The 15,856-nt window shown below is 35.0% G+C and overlaps 1 protein-coding gene across 2 annotated transcripts; it reads left to right on the forward strand.

The window, feature by feature from the left end:
- The first annotated feature begins 442 nt into the window (after window positions 1-442).
- tgm2b (transglutaminase 2b) lies at window positions 443-13,182 on the forward strand. Of its 2 annotated transcripts, XR_006926982.1 has the most exons (14): window positions 443-566; window positions 3,947-4,126; window positions 6,108-6,326; window positions 6,461-6,579; window positions 7,715-7,843; window positions 7,949-8,126; window positions 8,312-8,447; window positions 9,231-9,334; window positions 9,475-9,714; window positions 9,909-10,184; window positions 10,273-10,433; window positions 10,924-11,060; window positions 12,133-12,391; window positions 12,462-13,182. XR_006926982.1 is itself a non-coding variant. In XM_046858053.1 (13 exons), exons 1-13 carry the CDS (start codon window positions 563-565, stop codon window positions 12,281-12,283), a joined length of 2,034 nt encoding a protein of 677 aa, XP_046714009.1. In that variant the 5' UTR covers window positions 443-562; the 3' UTR covers window positions 12,284-13,182. The 2 variants fall into 2 exon arrangements, 1 of the variants encoding a protein (XP_046714009.1); XM_046858053.1 differs by having other exon boundaries at window positions 12,133-13,182.
- The last annotated feature ends 2,674 nt before the right edge of the window (window positions 13,183-15,856 follow it).

Genomic DNA, 15,856 nt, shown 5'->3' on the forward strand with positions numbered 1-15,856 from the left:
AAAACAATTTCAACCATTTTCTATATTCAGTTTAATATAAACTGTAGAAACACAAATAATTGCTTCAGATCAAAAAGTTTTATGTACTTATAATAATGTAAAAATGTTTGCGTTTGGTCTTTTTTTCCCAATATGTTAAAGACTATGCTTACACACAGCTAAACAAATGTATTTGTTAGTTTATAAATAAAATATCAAGGAAACACTTTTTAAATTATTATTCCTGTTGTGTTCTGTTAATAGAATAGAATAGAATAGAATAGAATAGAATAGAATAGAATAGAATAGAATAGAATTTGTAAGTTAAATGCATCTTTCCTAAATATATGGCCTGCGGTAATGAATAACTCAGAGCTTTTTTATCACTTCCCACAATATACATTCATTCACAAAGACGAGCACGCGCACACACACACACACAAACACAAACACTTCGCCGGAATTTAATGACGCACACTAGAAAAAGTGCCGCCCCGTAGCTCGCGCATAAAACGGCGCAGAGTGAAGCAGTGAGATCGAAGCGCATCGTCCAGCCGCAAAGTAACGCCGCAAAGACGCAGAGATGGGTGAGTTCACACATATAATCTAAATAAAAAAAGAATTATTACTAACTATTGCACAGCATGCATAATTAGAATTTGGTCGTTTGTAATAAAGTTGTATTTATGATAAGCTTAAATTAATTTTATTGTTAACCTAACCTTAACCCTAACCTTATTTTATTTACTTACTTATTATTCCTAAATCTTACATATTTCATGAACTGCATTTTAGAGCATGTGGTAGGGGCTGCTACAAAGGCATTTCAGACTCTCAGAGCTCCCAGGAGAATGTGTTGCTTATAATAGGGACATCCAAATAATGCTCTGAGCTATGCTCCATGCCTAATTCGCACAGCATGTGCAAGTACTGCAAGTATATATATATATATATACTTCCAAGAGCTATGCATCTTTGGGAGTTGCTTTGTGATGTGATGTTTAAGTGCTGTGATGTTAAAGTCAGTAAGTGATTGCACAAGAATCATTTATTAATGGGATGGCAGAGTCTAAATAAAAGCACCAATTAAGGATAGTATAGACTTTATGGTTTAATGTTTTCCACTTTTTGACCATAGCTTAATGGCATTTTTTTTTCATACAAAACACAAATTGAAAGTTGTCTGATATCAGGAGAAATTTGATCCCTGCAGAAAAGCAGCTGCGGACAATAAAATAGCAATTTGGTAAGGTGGACTAGTACCCCTTCACCCAAAATTAAAAGCATATCATAAAAGTTCAAAATTATTTTTGTCAGGGGTGTTGTGTTACAATGCAGATGGGTCACAGAACAACATAATTAAGCATTTTTACCTCTCTTAGCCAGGCTGTTTTTAGCCTTTTTACACCCTATGTGAAATTCCTATTGTCACTCCCCAATGGTTCTGCCCTCCCACCAAAATGCTCCACCACACCATACAAATCATTTGCAACTTTACATAAAAAGCTTAAGCACATTTAATGATCATTGCAAAATTGCCTGAATTCAAGTATGTAAACATATACATTTTCTATATTCAGTTTAATATAAACTAAAAATCTTCAGTAAACACTTTTTATTATTCCTGTTGTGTTCTGTTAATAGAATAGAATAGAATAGAATAGAATAGAATGTGTATGTTAATAGCATCTTTCCTAAATATATGGCCTGCAGTAATGAATGGCTCAGAGCTTTTTTATCACCTCCCACAATATACATTCATACACACAATAAAAAAGCAACAATTATGGATATTATAGACTTTATGGTTACATTTTTTCCACTTTTTGACCATTAAGCTCGCGCATAAAACGGCGCAAAGTGAAGCAGTGACATGTTTACATGGTCCGATATCGGGAGAAAATGTATCCCTGCAGAAAAGCAGCTGTGGACAATAAAAAAGCAATTATGTAAACATTTACACCAAACAGGGTTAAATGGGTGAGGGTGAGGGCGAGGGCGGTGGGACACGGGGCACTAACTGGTGCCCTCCCAGCTGGTTGCGCCCTAGGCATTCATTATTCATGGGCTGAAATTGGTGTAAGGACCATAGATAACCCTTAGTTGCAAGCTGTTTTCAACATGTAGCTTACAGCATATAGCACAAGTATGATAATTAATATTAAAGAGTATTAACCAAATGGCTAAATTAAGTTTGGCAGCTGTCAACTTTTTAAATGTGTTATGATTACAGAGTATTTTGGTGCCAATGGGTATGAAAAAAAAGCTTGAGGTACCTGTGAACTGGGAAGTGGCAGTAAAGAGTATGACCGCACAGAGACCCATTCTGTATTGATACTTATTTTTAGCAAAGAGCACTTAGCTTGAGCCAAATGGAAAACTACAGCAATATCGTTTTGAATAATGTTTCCGAAAGCAGTAAATGACTTTAAATGTCTTTAAAGGTAACTCTTGTTTTTCTCTAGGAATTAAATTATTATCCTAATATCCCCTTGATCATCTGTCATTCACTGAATCACTGGTCAATCTACCAGTGGTCATTTTACCTTATTTTTGATAAACACTCTCAATGTTATTCCTATGAGGTAATCAGGATAATACCTATTTCCTTATAATTATAGAAAGACAAAGTATCGCTTCAGATCACAAAGTTTTAGATACTCATGGTAATGTAAACACAGGTCCATCAGGATGGACATCTTTCAATCAATGAAATACTATGCACACACACACTGCACAACAAGTTAATAATTACACTGAGTCAATAGATACATCCAATAAATAGTGAAACCCAAATGGAAAACTACAACAATCCTGTTTTAAACCATATCCAAAAGCAGAAAATGACAGTATTTAACATTAGCTTTTTAATCGATGAATTAAACAAACCATTATTCAAATATCCAATATGACCCCCCCCCCTCTCTCTGTATGTCGCGGTGTGTTTGCTTGAATGTGGGCCTGTACAAATGTGTGCTTTATAAAATTCTTGTGCAGTTAAAATAATAATGACAAGTACACACACCCACCCACACACCCACCCACATACACACAAGCTCCTACAAACATCCTCACATTTTTATAATACCTCCCCTCAAAAATCTGTATTAATTAATATGATTTTTAACATAGGCAGAGAGCATTGAGCAAAACAATGTTTTTATACCTTCATCCAGTCCTGATTTAAAGACGTCCAGATGTGAAACCTAATAGGCCAATTTTACTGCTTAGCCTAAAGCTAGAAGACTGTGTATACAAGATTAATTGGCTTAGATATCCTCTAAATGCCTTAAGAACATACATAATGCTCTCATTCAGGGCTGCTGCAGATATTTTCTAAAATAAGCAACAAATCCTTTATTATAAATTAATTTCCCAAACAAAGCAGCAATATTCAATGAATAAACAAAGACAAATTCCTTTTTTTTGCCTGAATATGAGTGAAATATTTTCTCTGTAGAGTCATAGGAACAAAAACTGGAACTCAGGAAACAGGAAAGGGAAAGCCTTTAGTGACTCAATTGTCTTTTCACTCCTGTAGTCCCTTGATAGAAGGAAATGTAGAAGTACTACCCAAGGTCACTTAGTACATCTTTTATCATTTCTCAAGTATTTTATCAAGTTTTAACTCTCAATGAATAAGCTATTAAACAATGTGTTTAATAGCTTCAAACACTCCTTAAGATATCGTATTCAAACACTCCTTAAGATATCGTATCTACATAGTTTTAAAAAAGAACAGCACACTATCACTACAACAAGCTGCAAACTGGTTTACATTTGCTTAAATATAATGTAAACCAATGTTATATATGTTCTACAGATACTGTGGCTTTAGTGCACATTCTAAAGGATTTTAAGATTTGATTTATTGCAGTGCATTAGTAAGTTGCAATCTATGACTCTAAAATATTTACCCTTCTCACCTTTACATTAATTTTGTCTTGTTCATCTACAACCCCTTCAGCTCTTGACATTGGCACTTGGAACCTTGAATGTGAGTTCAACAACACAAGCCATCGCACAGAGCTGAACGGCACTGATCGCCTGATTGTGAGGAGAGGACAGCCATTCAGCATCACTCTCAACCTCCGCTCTGACTCCTACGAGCCTGGAGTCCATCAGCTCCACTTCGTAGCAGAGACAGGTACTATTTACGAAATCTTGAGAGACCAATGAGAGAGATTTTTTTGTTTACGTTGGACATATTACCTTGTTTAAATCAAACAGGGAACAGAGTTGAAATAAGGCCTCAGTAAATAACTCATTTTCAAACATTACCGCTTCCCCCATGTGCAAACATTCTCCAAGCTCCACTTCAGATAAATGATTTGAGTGTTGGAATTTAGAAAGTAAATTCAGACCTAAAGATATGAGGAGATAAGGAGTAAGAACGGCAAAGAGGAAACTAAACTAATAATTAGAATAAGATGTAGCATATTTATTATATATATATATATATATATATATATATATATATATATATATATATATATATATATATATATATATTTATTAATTTTTTTATTTTTAATTTTTTTATTTTGAGTGTGTAACTATAAGATATAACATATAATAGATAAATCACTTTATAAAGAAATGCCCAGTTTTATCCACACCAGTTTGACTGCAAAGTTTTGTTCAAACCCAGTAGAAGTGTCACCTGGTCCCACTTTATTAATTTGATCTGTCTTCAAACAACTACAAAAGTGAAATCAGGTGTGCCTCCTGCTTGGTTGGAATAAAAACCTGCAGCCACTTTGGCTCTTAGTGGCTATGACAGTCATCACCCTTTTTAACCTTTATTTTACTACGTTAACCAGAGGTAACCAACCCCAGTCCTGGAATCTTTCACTGAATTCATCAATGAATCTCCAGTAGATATGAAATCATGGATGGAACTGCGACACCTAGTCAAAAATGCTTAATTATTAAAAATACATTCATGTTAAAATGTAAAAATTATATACATATTTTCTACTTTATACATTCAACATGTAGTTACTATGAAGGTGTTAAGCTGAGTGCTTGTTATAGATTTACTATATTTAAAAAAAAATTATACCATTTGTATTTCACCCATGTTTGCTTTACATAATCATGCAAACGTCATAATGCCTGGAAAGAGAATTATCTAATAAGAGGATCTAGAAGGGAAACGTTAAGACTTTCTCCTCATCTTGTTAGGGTAGTTTGTTTCCCTGTGCCACAGTTTTATAGATATGTGGTAATTAGAAAAGCAGTTTATTCATAGATATGACCAGAATAAAAAAGAGAATAAACATATCAAATCAATATTAGTTAGGATGACTAATATATTACTAGCAGGTTAAAACAGCCAGTCTGAAAAAAGTATTTTTTTGTTGTTTTCTGTCAATAAAGACATTTCACGGTTGCACCACAGGAAACAGCAGGAAAACATCTGGCCAATGATAACTACATTATCAAGGAAGGGTGAAGGCATATTTTGATACACACATGGTATCAACCTCTGCCACCAGTTTGTTGTATGCAGTGTGATTAAGTGCTATGCATAAATTCCTCTGGATTCTTCACACCTGATTTGGTTTCTTGGGTGTCCCCCAAGAAGCAGCCATGAAAGATATCTTTAACTAAACCTTTGTTCAATTCCTCCTTTTTTTCACACATTATGTGTAAATATTTATTAATTATAAACTGTTTAACTCAATGCACAACAGCCTCACATGCTATAACAGCACTGTAGGACTGCATCAAATGAATATCCCATATGCAACACTTAAAAGGAACAATCCTGGACCATTTCCCAGTTACAGAAATTCCAGTGTGTGTTTATTAGACCTTCTTCTAAGGCTTGGGTAACACATCCTGTGTTCCCACCTACTCCCAGGGTCTTGTTTATATCCATTTATTTTAGTAATTATGCACACACTGCTTATGGTATTTGTTTAGAAATTATAGGGACATTTGGGATTTTTTGCCCTTATTTAGCAGTACTAGTTTCCTCCTACATAATCAGGACTGTTCTATACAGATACAGATTTAGCCAATTGTGAATATGCAAAATATATGTCTTACTGTTTATAAGTCCTTGATAGTGTTGATCTTCATATCAATGTTTATACATTTCTTTATATGAATATCTAAAGGACCAGATCCTGTGGACCAGTATGGGACCAAGGCTGTTTTTGGTCTAAGTGATGATATTGATGATACTCAATGGAGCGCTTCAGTAACCAGTCCTCCTGGGGACACGGTTTCCTTGTCTATCTGTTCTGCTCCTGATGCACCAATTGGCCGCTACACTGTGACTCTGGACGGCAGGATTAAGTTTGAATTGATACTACTGTTCAACCCCTGGTGCCCTCGTGAGTGAAAATGCTGCACATATATATGTGTTAAATTTATATATATATAATGGCAAGTTCGGTGTCTATTAAAGCTAGCTGATGTTTTTACCAGGCTTGTTGAAAATGGTGTGCTTGTTCTATTTACTGAACAGGAGATGCAGTGTACATGAACAGAGAGGAGAATCTGGAAGAATATGTTTTGGCTCAGGACGGGATCATCTACAGGGGAGATGCCAGATATCCCATACCTTCAGCATGGTACTTTGGCCAGGTACTTAAATACGCACACACACACACACACACACACACACACACACACACACACACACACACACACACACACACACACACACAACCAAGCCTGGACAAAATTTATGTTACTTATTACCTCCTTATACATGCACTCCAAATATTGGCTGTAGGCCAAAAATAACTCGAATTCTTTTTCCTTAAAATATTTGGCTTGCAACTTAAACAAGATGATGTAGAGGCTAAAAAACATGGAGAGAGAGAGGACATAATGGTACAGAAAAGTTTTAAGAGAGCCAACATTGATAAGAGAATTAATAAGTAATAATGCAGTATTTTTTCACTGCTCCAGGGTCCAAGCTTTGTTATTCAGTCCAAGTTGCACATGTTCTCTTTATGTCTGCTTGGGTTTCCTGTATAGGCTTTGGTTTCCTCTGACCAAAAACATGCTTATGTGTGTGATTGTGTGTGTAGGTGTTTGTGTGTATGAGTGAGTGACCACCAAAATAAAGCACTTACTGCTTTACATTTTAACGATTGCTCAATAGACACAGCAGATGAGTATATAATATGTATAAAGTATAAAATGTAGAGTATGTCGAGTATAAAATGTATGGCTTGTGTAATATAATGCACACATATGTATCATGTATGTATGTATGTATGTATGTATGTATGTATGTATGTATGTGGTTTAGATTTTGTCAGAGGTTTTATGTGTGGTACACAACAATACAAGTTAAAAACAATGTAGACAGACTTAGGAAGATTTTGGACCACCACAAGCCACCATATCCTTATTATATAATTTTATAATTGTTTTAAATATATGAAAATATAATTATATAAATATAAATTATCTGATCTGACTAGGAGCAAACCAAAGGCATCAGTTTCCTTTCATTTGCCATCATCCTGTGTATGTATTTTTTCAAAAATTATACAAGGCCTGAATTAGGGGCAGGTCTTACAGGATACATTTAGTCTTAATGTGAAACAAAACAAATAGTTGCATGATTAAAACCTCATAGGATTTCTAAAACGTTTGGTGGATAAACAGATCAAGTGATAAATGTTGAAACTGTTAGTGTTGAAAGAAAAATAATCTTAAGTAGGGTAATAATACTGGCTAGTTTATTCTTTTCTGTTATTTTTAGTTTGAAGAAGGCATTCTGGATGCGTGTCTAAGAATTCTGGATGTGAACCCGAAATGCCAGAGGAACCCTGGGAAAGATTGTTCTGGTCGCAGAAATCCTATTTATGTCACCCGAGTTCTTAGTGCTATGGTGAGAATTTTGCTGTTTATGCTATGCACTCATTGAAAAAACATATGAAGACATTCTGCAGTGCCTTTATTTAGGCACACTCACACACCAAATTCACACTCACAGGTGAACAGTAATGGTGATAATGGGGTACTGGAAGGCTGCTGGAATCAAACATTTGTAGGTGGAGAAAGTCCCATGTCATGGATAGGAAGTGTGGAGATTCTTAAGAGATGGCACTCCAATGCATGTCGGCCTGTCCGCTTTGGCCAGTGTTGGGTGTTTGCTGCTGTTGCCTGCACTGGTAAGAAAAATTACTACTTAGCCCATTTTTTGCATTTATATAATCTTGACAAAAAAGTACTGACATGATTTAGTTTGCCATTAGAGGAGAATACGTTGTCAATAATAGCACATTAAAAGCATTGTTAATGGATTTCACTTGTCTACATGAATAAATAACCTAGTGTCATGGGCATTTGTCCTTAGTGTCTCGAGCGCTGGGTATCCCCTGCAGAGTGGTGACTAACTACCTATCAGCCCATGACACCAACAGCAACCTGGTGATTGAGCGTTATGTGGATGAAAATAGCCAGCTGCTAAATAAAACCAAAGATTCGATCTGGTAACAAACGATCACTTCTGCTTTTGTGATAATCAGCCTTACAGCATTTATGTCAGCATCATAATACATACAAACACTTGGAGTGTTAGTTAAGGTTTTTCCATATGTATTGTCATTGCTGTTATTCTCATCAGTGTTGATGGCCCCTTAGCCACAAATGTATAATATATATAATATATTATATGGGAATGTGCTGAGGTGCAGGGCTGCTTCATATATAATCATTAGAGGTTTAGACTTGATTTGTTTTGAACATGCAGTTAGAGTAATTGTTGGCATTATAGGTGAAACTAGCTAAATTATTTGTGTGAGCTTCAGAACAATCCATATGCAGACATGAATAAATTCAAATGTGTATGCTTCTGAAGAGTCCTATTCATATGAATGAACCTGTGTTCTAACTTTCAATTACTCACACACTTCAAATTTAGGCACAAACCTACCTATTGAGAAAGCCTTGACTTTCAAGCAGCAATGACTAAGCAGTTATTTATAGACATGGGAGGTCAATTTATAGATGAGATCCTCCTATTTGTGCTGCGTTTAAATACTTGTTTTAGTATAAAACATTCAGTTGTCATTTGATACGAATTTCAGGGTACAAGTCTCGTAAATATTTACTGTAATCCCAAAACAGTCTGGAGTAATTTGTGAAAGAGTTAACAGTGTTTTCATACATGAGGTAATTCTTTTGGATTCCAAGTTGCTTTGGACTAATGTCTATGTTAAATGACTAAATAAACATTTGGTGGTTTTAAATACAGGTGAGTTTTTTGTTTGTAGGAACTACCATTGCTGGGTGGAGAGCTGGATGACACGTCCTGATCTGAAAGCAGGCTTTGATGGCTGGCAGGCCAGTGACCCCACACCCCAGGAAAAGAGCGAGGGTATGGACACTATTTCAATTTAGTAAATAACTTCATATTATTAGACATACGGTATTATTTACACTTTTGTGAATAAGATAAGTTGCAAATGGAAAATGGTAAATGGTAAAATCATATCCATTTATTTCCCATGTCTTTAGAGGTGTACTGCTGTGGGCCTGTCCCACTTAAAGCCATTAAAGAGGGAGAACTCCTGTTGAAGTATGATGCTCCCTTTGTGTTCTCGGAGGTAAATGCAGATGTGGAGACCTTTCTAAAGTGCAAAGATGGCAGCACCAGTAAGATTGTCAGTGCTACTGAGGTTGGGCAGAAAATCAGCACTAAGAGTGTTGGAAGTGACAAACGAGAGGACATTACACACCTTTACAAGTACCCAGAAGGTAATATATATCACTTATATGCTTATGCACTGGTCCTGGTCCTAAGTCACACTTCTATGGTTACAGACATTTATGTTACAGTTTTTGTATTTATTATAATGTGAATGGTACAAAAAAAAAGAGATACTACTTTTAATTGGAGGGTAATGACAACCCTGACTTTTGCCCTGCTTTAATTCTCTTTAATGGCACAGGGTCTTCTGAGGAGCGAGAGACATTTAAAAAAGCCAACCATCAAAACAAACTCCTGCAACAATCAGACAACCTTGGTCTGCATGTCATCATCAAGGTCTCCCCAGAGATGAGGAAGGGCTGTGATTTTGATGTCTTTGCCTTGGTTTCCAACCAGTCATCGGAGTTAAAGAAGTGCCGTCTGGTGTTTTCTTCCTTTGCCATGTCTTATTATGGAAAAATAGGGCAGGAATGTGGCTTTAAAGACCTACTCAATGTTGAGTTACCACCGGGAGGAGGTATGTGTGTTGCACATGTATACATGTGGTGGTGGTGTGTTACTGCATGTAATTGATATGTGTGTAAATGTGTTTGTGTGTGCCTTAGAGCGGAAGGTCCCACTGAGGCTGAACTACAATAAATACTGCAACGCAATAACCCATGACAACCTGATCCGCTTGGGTGCTCTGCTGATAGACTACAGCACCGGAAAAAGAATTCTGGAAATGCGTACTATTGTCCTTGAAAACCCAGAGATCAAGATTAAGGTAAAGGCATGCGGCCTTGAATCATTAAAAGAAAGCAAGAGGCTGGTGACAAATGTTTACAGCTGCTGTAAAATAAACTATAACATGGCATAAACACTAACTATAAAACTACATTGTATCAATCAGTTATAAGTAAAAAAAAATTGCTGTGAGAGAAATAAAACTTGACTTTAAAAAATAAAGCTTGATTTAAAAAGCTGCCATGGGGCTATATAACAATTACGCTGTGGAGATTTTTTAATCACCAAACCAAAAAGCACCTTTTCCTGAAAACTTTGGTCTCTGGTGGAAAACCTACAGACAGCTAAAAGATACTGATGCCAGAGACTCCTTCTACAATTGTTTAATAAACATCTCCTTACACAAGCACATCGATTTAAATCTGTGTTTTGAATGATGACGTTTAAGAATGACAGCACTGTGGCAACAAAGTTTTGTAAATTACAATAAACTGAACACATCATATTATGTTTATGATATTGTGCTTTAGATCCTAGGAGAACCCAAAGAGAACCGTAAACTGGCTGCGGAAATCACGGTGCAGAACACACTGCCAGAGCCTTTAGATGCATGCTGCTTCAGCATTGAGGGAGCCAACCTCACTGCAGGGAAGACCATCACTGAGAGGTGTGTTACATTAAGCAGACGTTGTCTGTGTTAATGACTTGTGCATGGATCATTTCACACTCAGCTATTATAACATGCAACACAATAACTCAATGGTTCATAAAATAGGAATCCTATGAGCATTTTTTCCCCCCATAAACAGACTCGAAATAATTACACAGATAATGTAGCATGTAAGCCTGTAAAATAACTTCAAACTGTCAGAATGGACACAAAACTAATGTATATACATTTATAAATATAATTATATATATATATATATATATATATATATATATATATATATATATATATATATATATATATATATATATATATATATTTTTATAATTAGTTGCCACAAAACACTTGGTTTTAATAAATCATGGTTGTCTTCAGCCAAGCAGACAGCACAGATCTTTCCCTTAGACGATGTTAGTAAAGGGCTTTTTAATACTACACTTTGGCCCAGAAGCATTTGTTAAGTAACCATTAAAATATTTGGTTTACTGCTACATTGCAAAATGACTTGCTAAATACTTATGATCCTGTAGAAATTACAGAAACATAAATAATTAGGAGTGGATCAGGAAAGATGTTGGATAATAGTCATGAGTTCATATTCCAGCACCACCTAGCTGCAATAGCTGGGCACTTGTTGAAGACCCTTAACCCTCAACTACTCATATTTATAAATGAAATAAATATAATTTGTATTCAGAATTTCAAAATTTGTTAATGTAAGCTAGGGTTATGGTTAAATAACTTTTACATGCTATCCGAGTTGGCCATATGCTGGTCTTCTGGTGTGTCAAACAATTCACTGCAGATGTTCATCTCTGTGCAGAGAATGAAAACTAGCTTGATGAAGGTTCTGTCTTGTAAACAGTGTCATATAACAGCTTAATCACACAAAAAACTGGTTTCCCTTGCTGAATCCTGAGAGACACTTTGCCAGAACAGCTGATCTTTTTTTAGGATATTTCTCAGTTTCTTTTCTCTAGTCTGTGTCTAGTATCTGGACAAATAATAGCATTTAATTGTAATAAAGCATGGGTGTGAGATATAATTATTTATTTATTCCTCCCCCCAGGATTTCATCCCGTATTGAACCTGGACAAGAAGCGAAGGTTAAAATCTACTTCACACCCACCCATTTTGGTTTGCGCAAACTCCTGGTGGATTTTAACAGCGACAAACTTGGTCACGTAAAAGGGTTCAGGAATGTTATCATCGGCAAATAAAGGCTCTTGATCACTCCAATACTTGCTTTAGTTAAAACCAAATGAAAATTGCAGATGTTGTAGATCAAGAATGTTATAAGCCTTTTCTGGGTCATTTCTGGGCACATGCATAACTGTATGGAAAAGAAAACTTTTGCACCAAAATCATTTCGTATTAAGCCAACATACTGTACGTTTTCATTTTAATCAGCAATTAAACCCTGACTAGTTTTGTTTTGAACTACATGAGACAGAATTTAAAATACTGGATGTTTTGGGCGTTTTTATCCATTTTGTTGCTATGGCTTATTCATTGTCCCTATCACAAACTGTCTCTAAATGGTACCTATGCTTTATATGTAAAAAAGGCATTTTGTTAGAATATTCTCTAAAACAAGTAAGCGCCCTTTCTACATACACTGGCATATAAACCAGGCAGGAGAGTGAAGACTGAAAACATTTTCAGTCAGACTATATGGCTTATATATCTTTCATAGATTTCCTGGAAGGCTACACTGCAATAATTTTATAAACATGTTGCTATCATATAATCAAGAGCCTTATACTAGAGCTTTACATCCAACATAATGCTTGAAGCTTTCTTTCTACTTGACATGAATGTCTACAGTATATACAAAAAAATATAAGATTTTTCCATAAAGATGCTTAAACTCAGTTAGTGTGCACTTATTATAGTACTGTTTAATCCATGTATTTTTTTTGTGAAGCAGTTACTCACCATTTAATTCTTATATCATTGGGAAGGGTGCTTTTAATCAGTTTACTGAAATTGAAACTTACTTTCATGTATTTGAAACAAAACTGTACGTACTGTACGTTATATTTCCATGTAATGGGCAAGACATGTAAACAGTTAAATGAATCAATCATTTTAATAAAGTTAATCAATGTATAAAAAACCTCTTATGAATCATGTCCATTGTCAAGGTCCATGGATTTTCATGCTCCATAATGTTAATTAAGGGTTAGTGTTACTGGTAAAATATTTCAGGATGCTTCAGTAAGCTTAGACTTAAATAAAACAAGATGTCTTCTTTGCCTCCCTAAAGCTATGAGCTTTAAAGTGGTTTAAGATAAAACTTTAAAACATTTTAAGTTGTTAGTTTAGCATATTTTCTAACATTAACTGGCCATATTTAACATACATTTGATTGTGTTTGCTAATGCCAGGTTAGAACAGCAGTGATTTTATTAGCATTATTGGCTAGGCAGCAAGTCTAATTCCTGACTTACTCAAAGTTTTAGATAAGAAAAATAGTTGTTTTTATATGGAAGCATGACATTCAATTTTAATTAGCAGCTTGGTTTACTTTCAAAGTAAATTTCTTTGGTTGTGTACTTCCATCTTTTTTTTATTAAGTATGATTTTGAACCATTATCTATTATTTTATTTTGTTTAAGTATATATTTCAATTTTTCCAGTCATTAGAAATAAGTAGTCATAATACAATTAAATTATAAAACAAAGTATAATCTTTTGATACATTTTTTGTGAATGATTAATGAAGAATTATGGCAACTTTGATTGGGGTTTGATTGTGTATAAGAAAACAGACTAATTTCACAATTTAACTGAAAGGGAAGTAAAAATATGTCTCTGTCTTGAAGAGATGGAAACTGACAAACAGCTATTTAAACTTCAGTAATACAAAACCAACAGTGCAAGTCTCATCAAGTCTTCATTCTTTTAGCGTTGAACCATTTTTGTCCATGAAATCATGAGGTGAACAAGCTGTAAGCTGATTGGAATTTTGTCTGCTGCTTCTGAGTCAAACTGTCAAAAGGTCAAATTCAAACTAAATCCAGCACAATGTTGGCTTTCATATATTTCTAGATAAAGTATGGGTGTTGTGTTATTAAAAAAATACGTAATTAGCTTAATCAAACACTAAGAAAATCTAGGTGTTACTTAAAATAAATTTTTTTTTAACAAAACCATTTGTGTCACAATTATATACCCACTATAAAGCAGTTATTTAAGCATTATATAGATAATAGGGATGAATATGTATACGGTACATCTGTATGTCATTTAACCTTTTTTTTTTTTTTTTTTTGCATGTGATTTATGCTTTGGATCATTATCCTGCGAGAAATTTAGGAGTAGCTTCATGTAGTCCTAGAAAAGAAAATTGGATGCAAGAAAAAGGCATGAGGTCACATGATGCCATGAATTCCAAAAATGTTTAAAGGGCCTTTTCAAAATAAGCAGACCATAACATCAAATCACTTGTACTTTACAGATAGGACTAGTTTGTTTCTTTACAACCAATATTCTTCTTATCTTGTGTGTTTGCTGCCATAAAAAGCTTTATTTTGCTGCAATACTCTTTGATCCTTGAAGTAATCATGGCTCTCTAATAAGATTCCTTACCCTGGGGAAAAAAGCCACTTTCTCCCTCTTCCAGGCAGGTTATTTACAGCTAATGTTGTTTTAAATGTTTGAAATTGACCGAAGATCAAATACTTTTTAAGGCATGTACAGTAGCTATTTTTGTATAGCCATAGCTGATGTATGAAGGTCGACATTGTCTCATTTAATTTGTTTCACTACTCAATCTCCCCACTGCTGATCCCAGGGTTGCTGTCTGTGTGGTATTCGTCTGCATGTTATCCCCATGTCTGCTCAAGTGTACTCTGTTCTACTCTCACCCCCAAACTTATTCGAGTAGATGAACTGATTATTTCAAACTACCCTTAGGTACTGATATGTATTCATGAGAAACAAAAACATTCTGAGTGCCATTTAAATTGTGTCCCAGTTAGGAATGCAAAAAAAAAAACAAGCTCATGGTGTGCAGGGAGATGTTCATGCTCAAGCAGGAAGACCTCCTGAGGCTGGATGACTATTCATTACTCTAGCTTTTGAAGAGGAAAGCCTCGCTACAACCATAATTATGTTTTTATATATTACCTAACACCATATTTTATACCAATATTGACTGAGCGATTAGGCTGCTGAAACATTGGCATATTTGAATAATTTCAAGCAATTGTGCTGTAATCCTCACAAATGTCAGTTCATTGAAAGATGAAATAAGACTCAAGACCTTCAATATTTATTTAAATTAAGTATGAATAGAATTTCAGCAGGAAGAACAGGGAACTAACGCTTCGTTTGTTTATATCGAATACACATTCAAAGCGTTATGAACTAAATAAAACAAGCTAACGTGTGACCTCTATAGGAAGACTAATGCAGGACAGTAACACAAGGACCCACTGAATATTATAAAGACGTAGTGAAATAACACAAAAATGGCATTAAATAACAAGACCACAACAAATATACCACAGACAATTATTTAATAGATTGTAGTATGTACCACAATTTGAATACTTGCAACTAATTGGTTTGTTTTGCACTGTGGGTTAGTGGGTTGTGAGTTCAACTCTCAAAAAATGCCAAGCTGTCACACTGAGGTCCTTGATTCAGACCCTTAACATTCAACTGCTCTATTCTATTGTGTCTCAATTTTTTTGTAAGCCAGAGGAGCATATGCAAATGAGTGATTTCCTCTAATCATTGTAATTAATGCACAGCAAATAACTGCTTGAAATATAGTAGGAAGG

The sequence above is a fragment of the Silurus meridionalis genome, chromosome 1 (genome assembly GCF_014805685.1).
Source record: "Silurus meridionalis isolate SWU-2019-XX chromosome 1, ASM1480568v1, whole genome shotgun sequence".
NCBI classification, from domain to species: Eukaryota; Metazoa; Chordata; class Actinopteri; order Siluriformes; family Siluridae; genus Silurus; species Silurus meridionalis.

What these genes read in the sequence shown, in the direction of transcription:
- tgm2b (XM_046858053.1), top strand. An exon ending in CCTTTACAAGTACCCAGAAG is followed by an intron (nt 9,715 to 9,908) that starts GTAATATATATC and finishes TTAATGGCACAG; the next exon opens with GGTCTTCTGAGGAGCGAGAG. An exon ending in ACCCAGAGATCAAGATTAAG is followed by an intron (nt 10,434 to 10,923) that starts GTAAAGGCATGC and finishes ATTGTGCTTTAG; the next exon opens with ATCCTAGGAGAACCCAAAGA.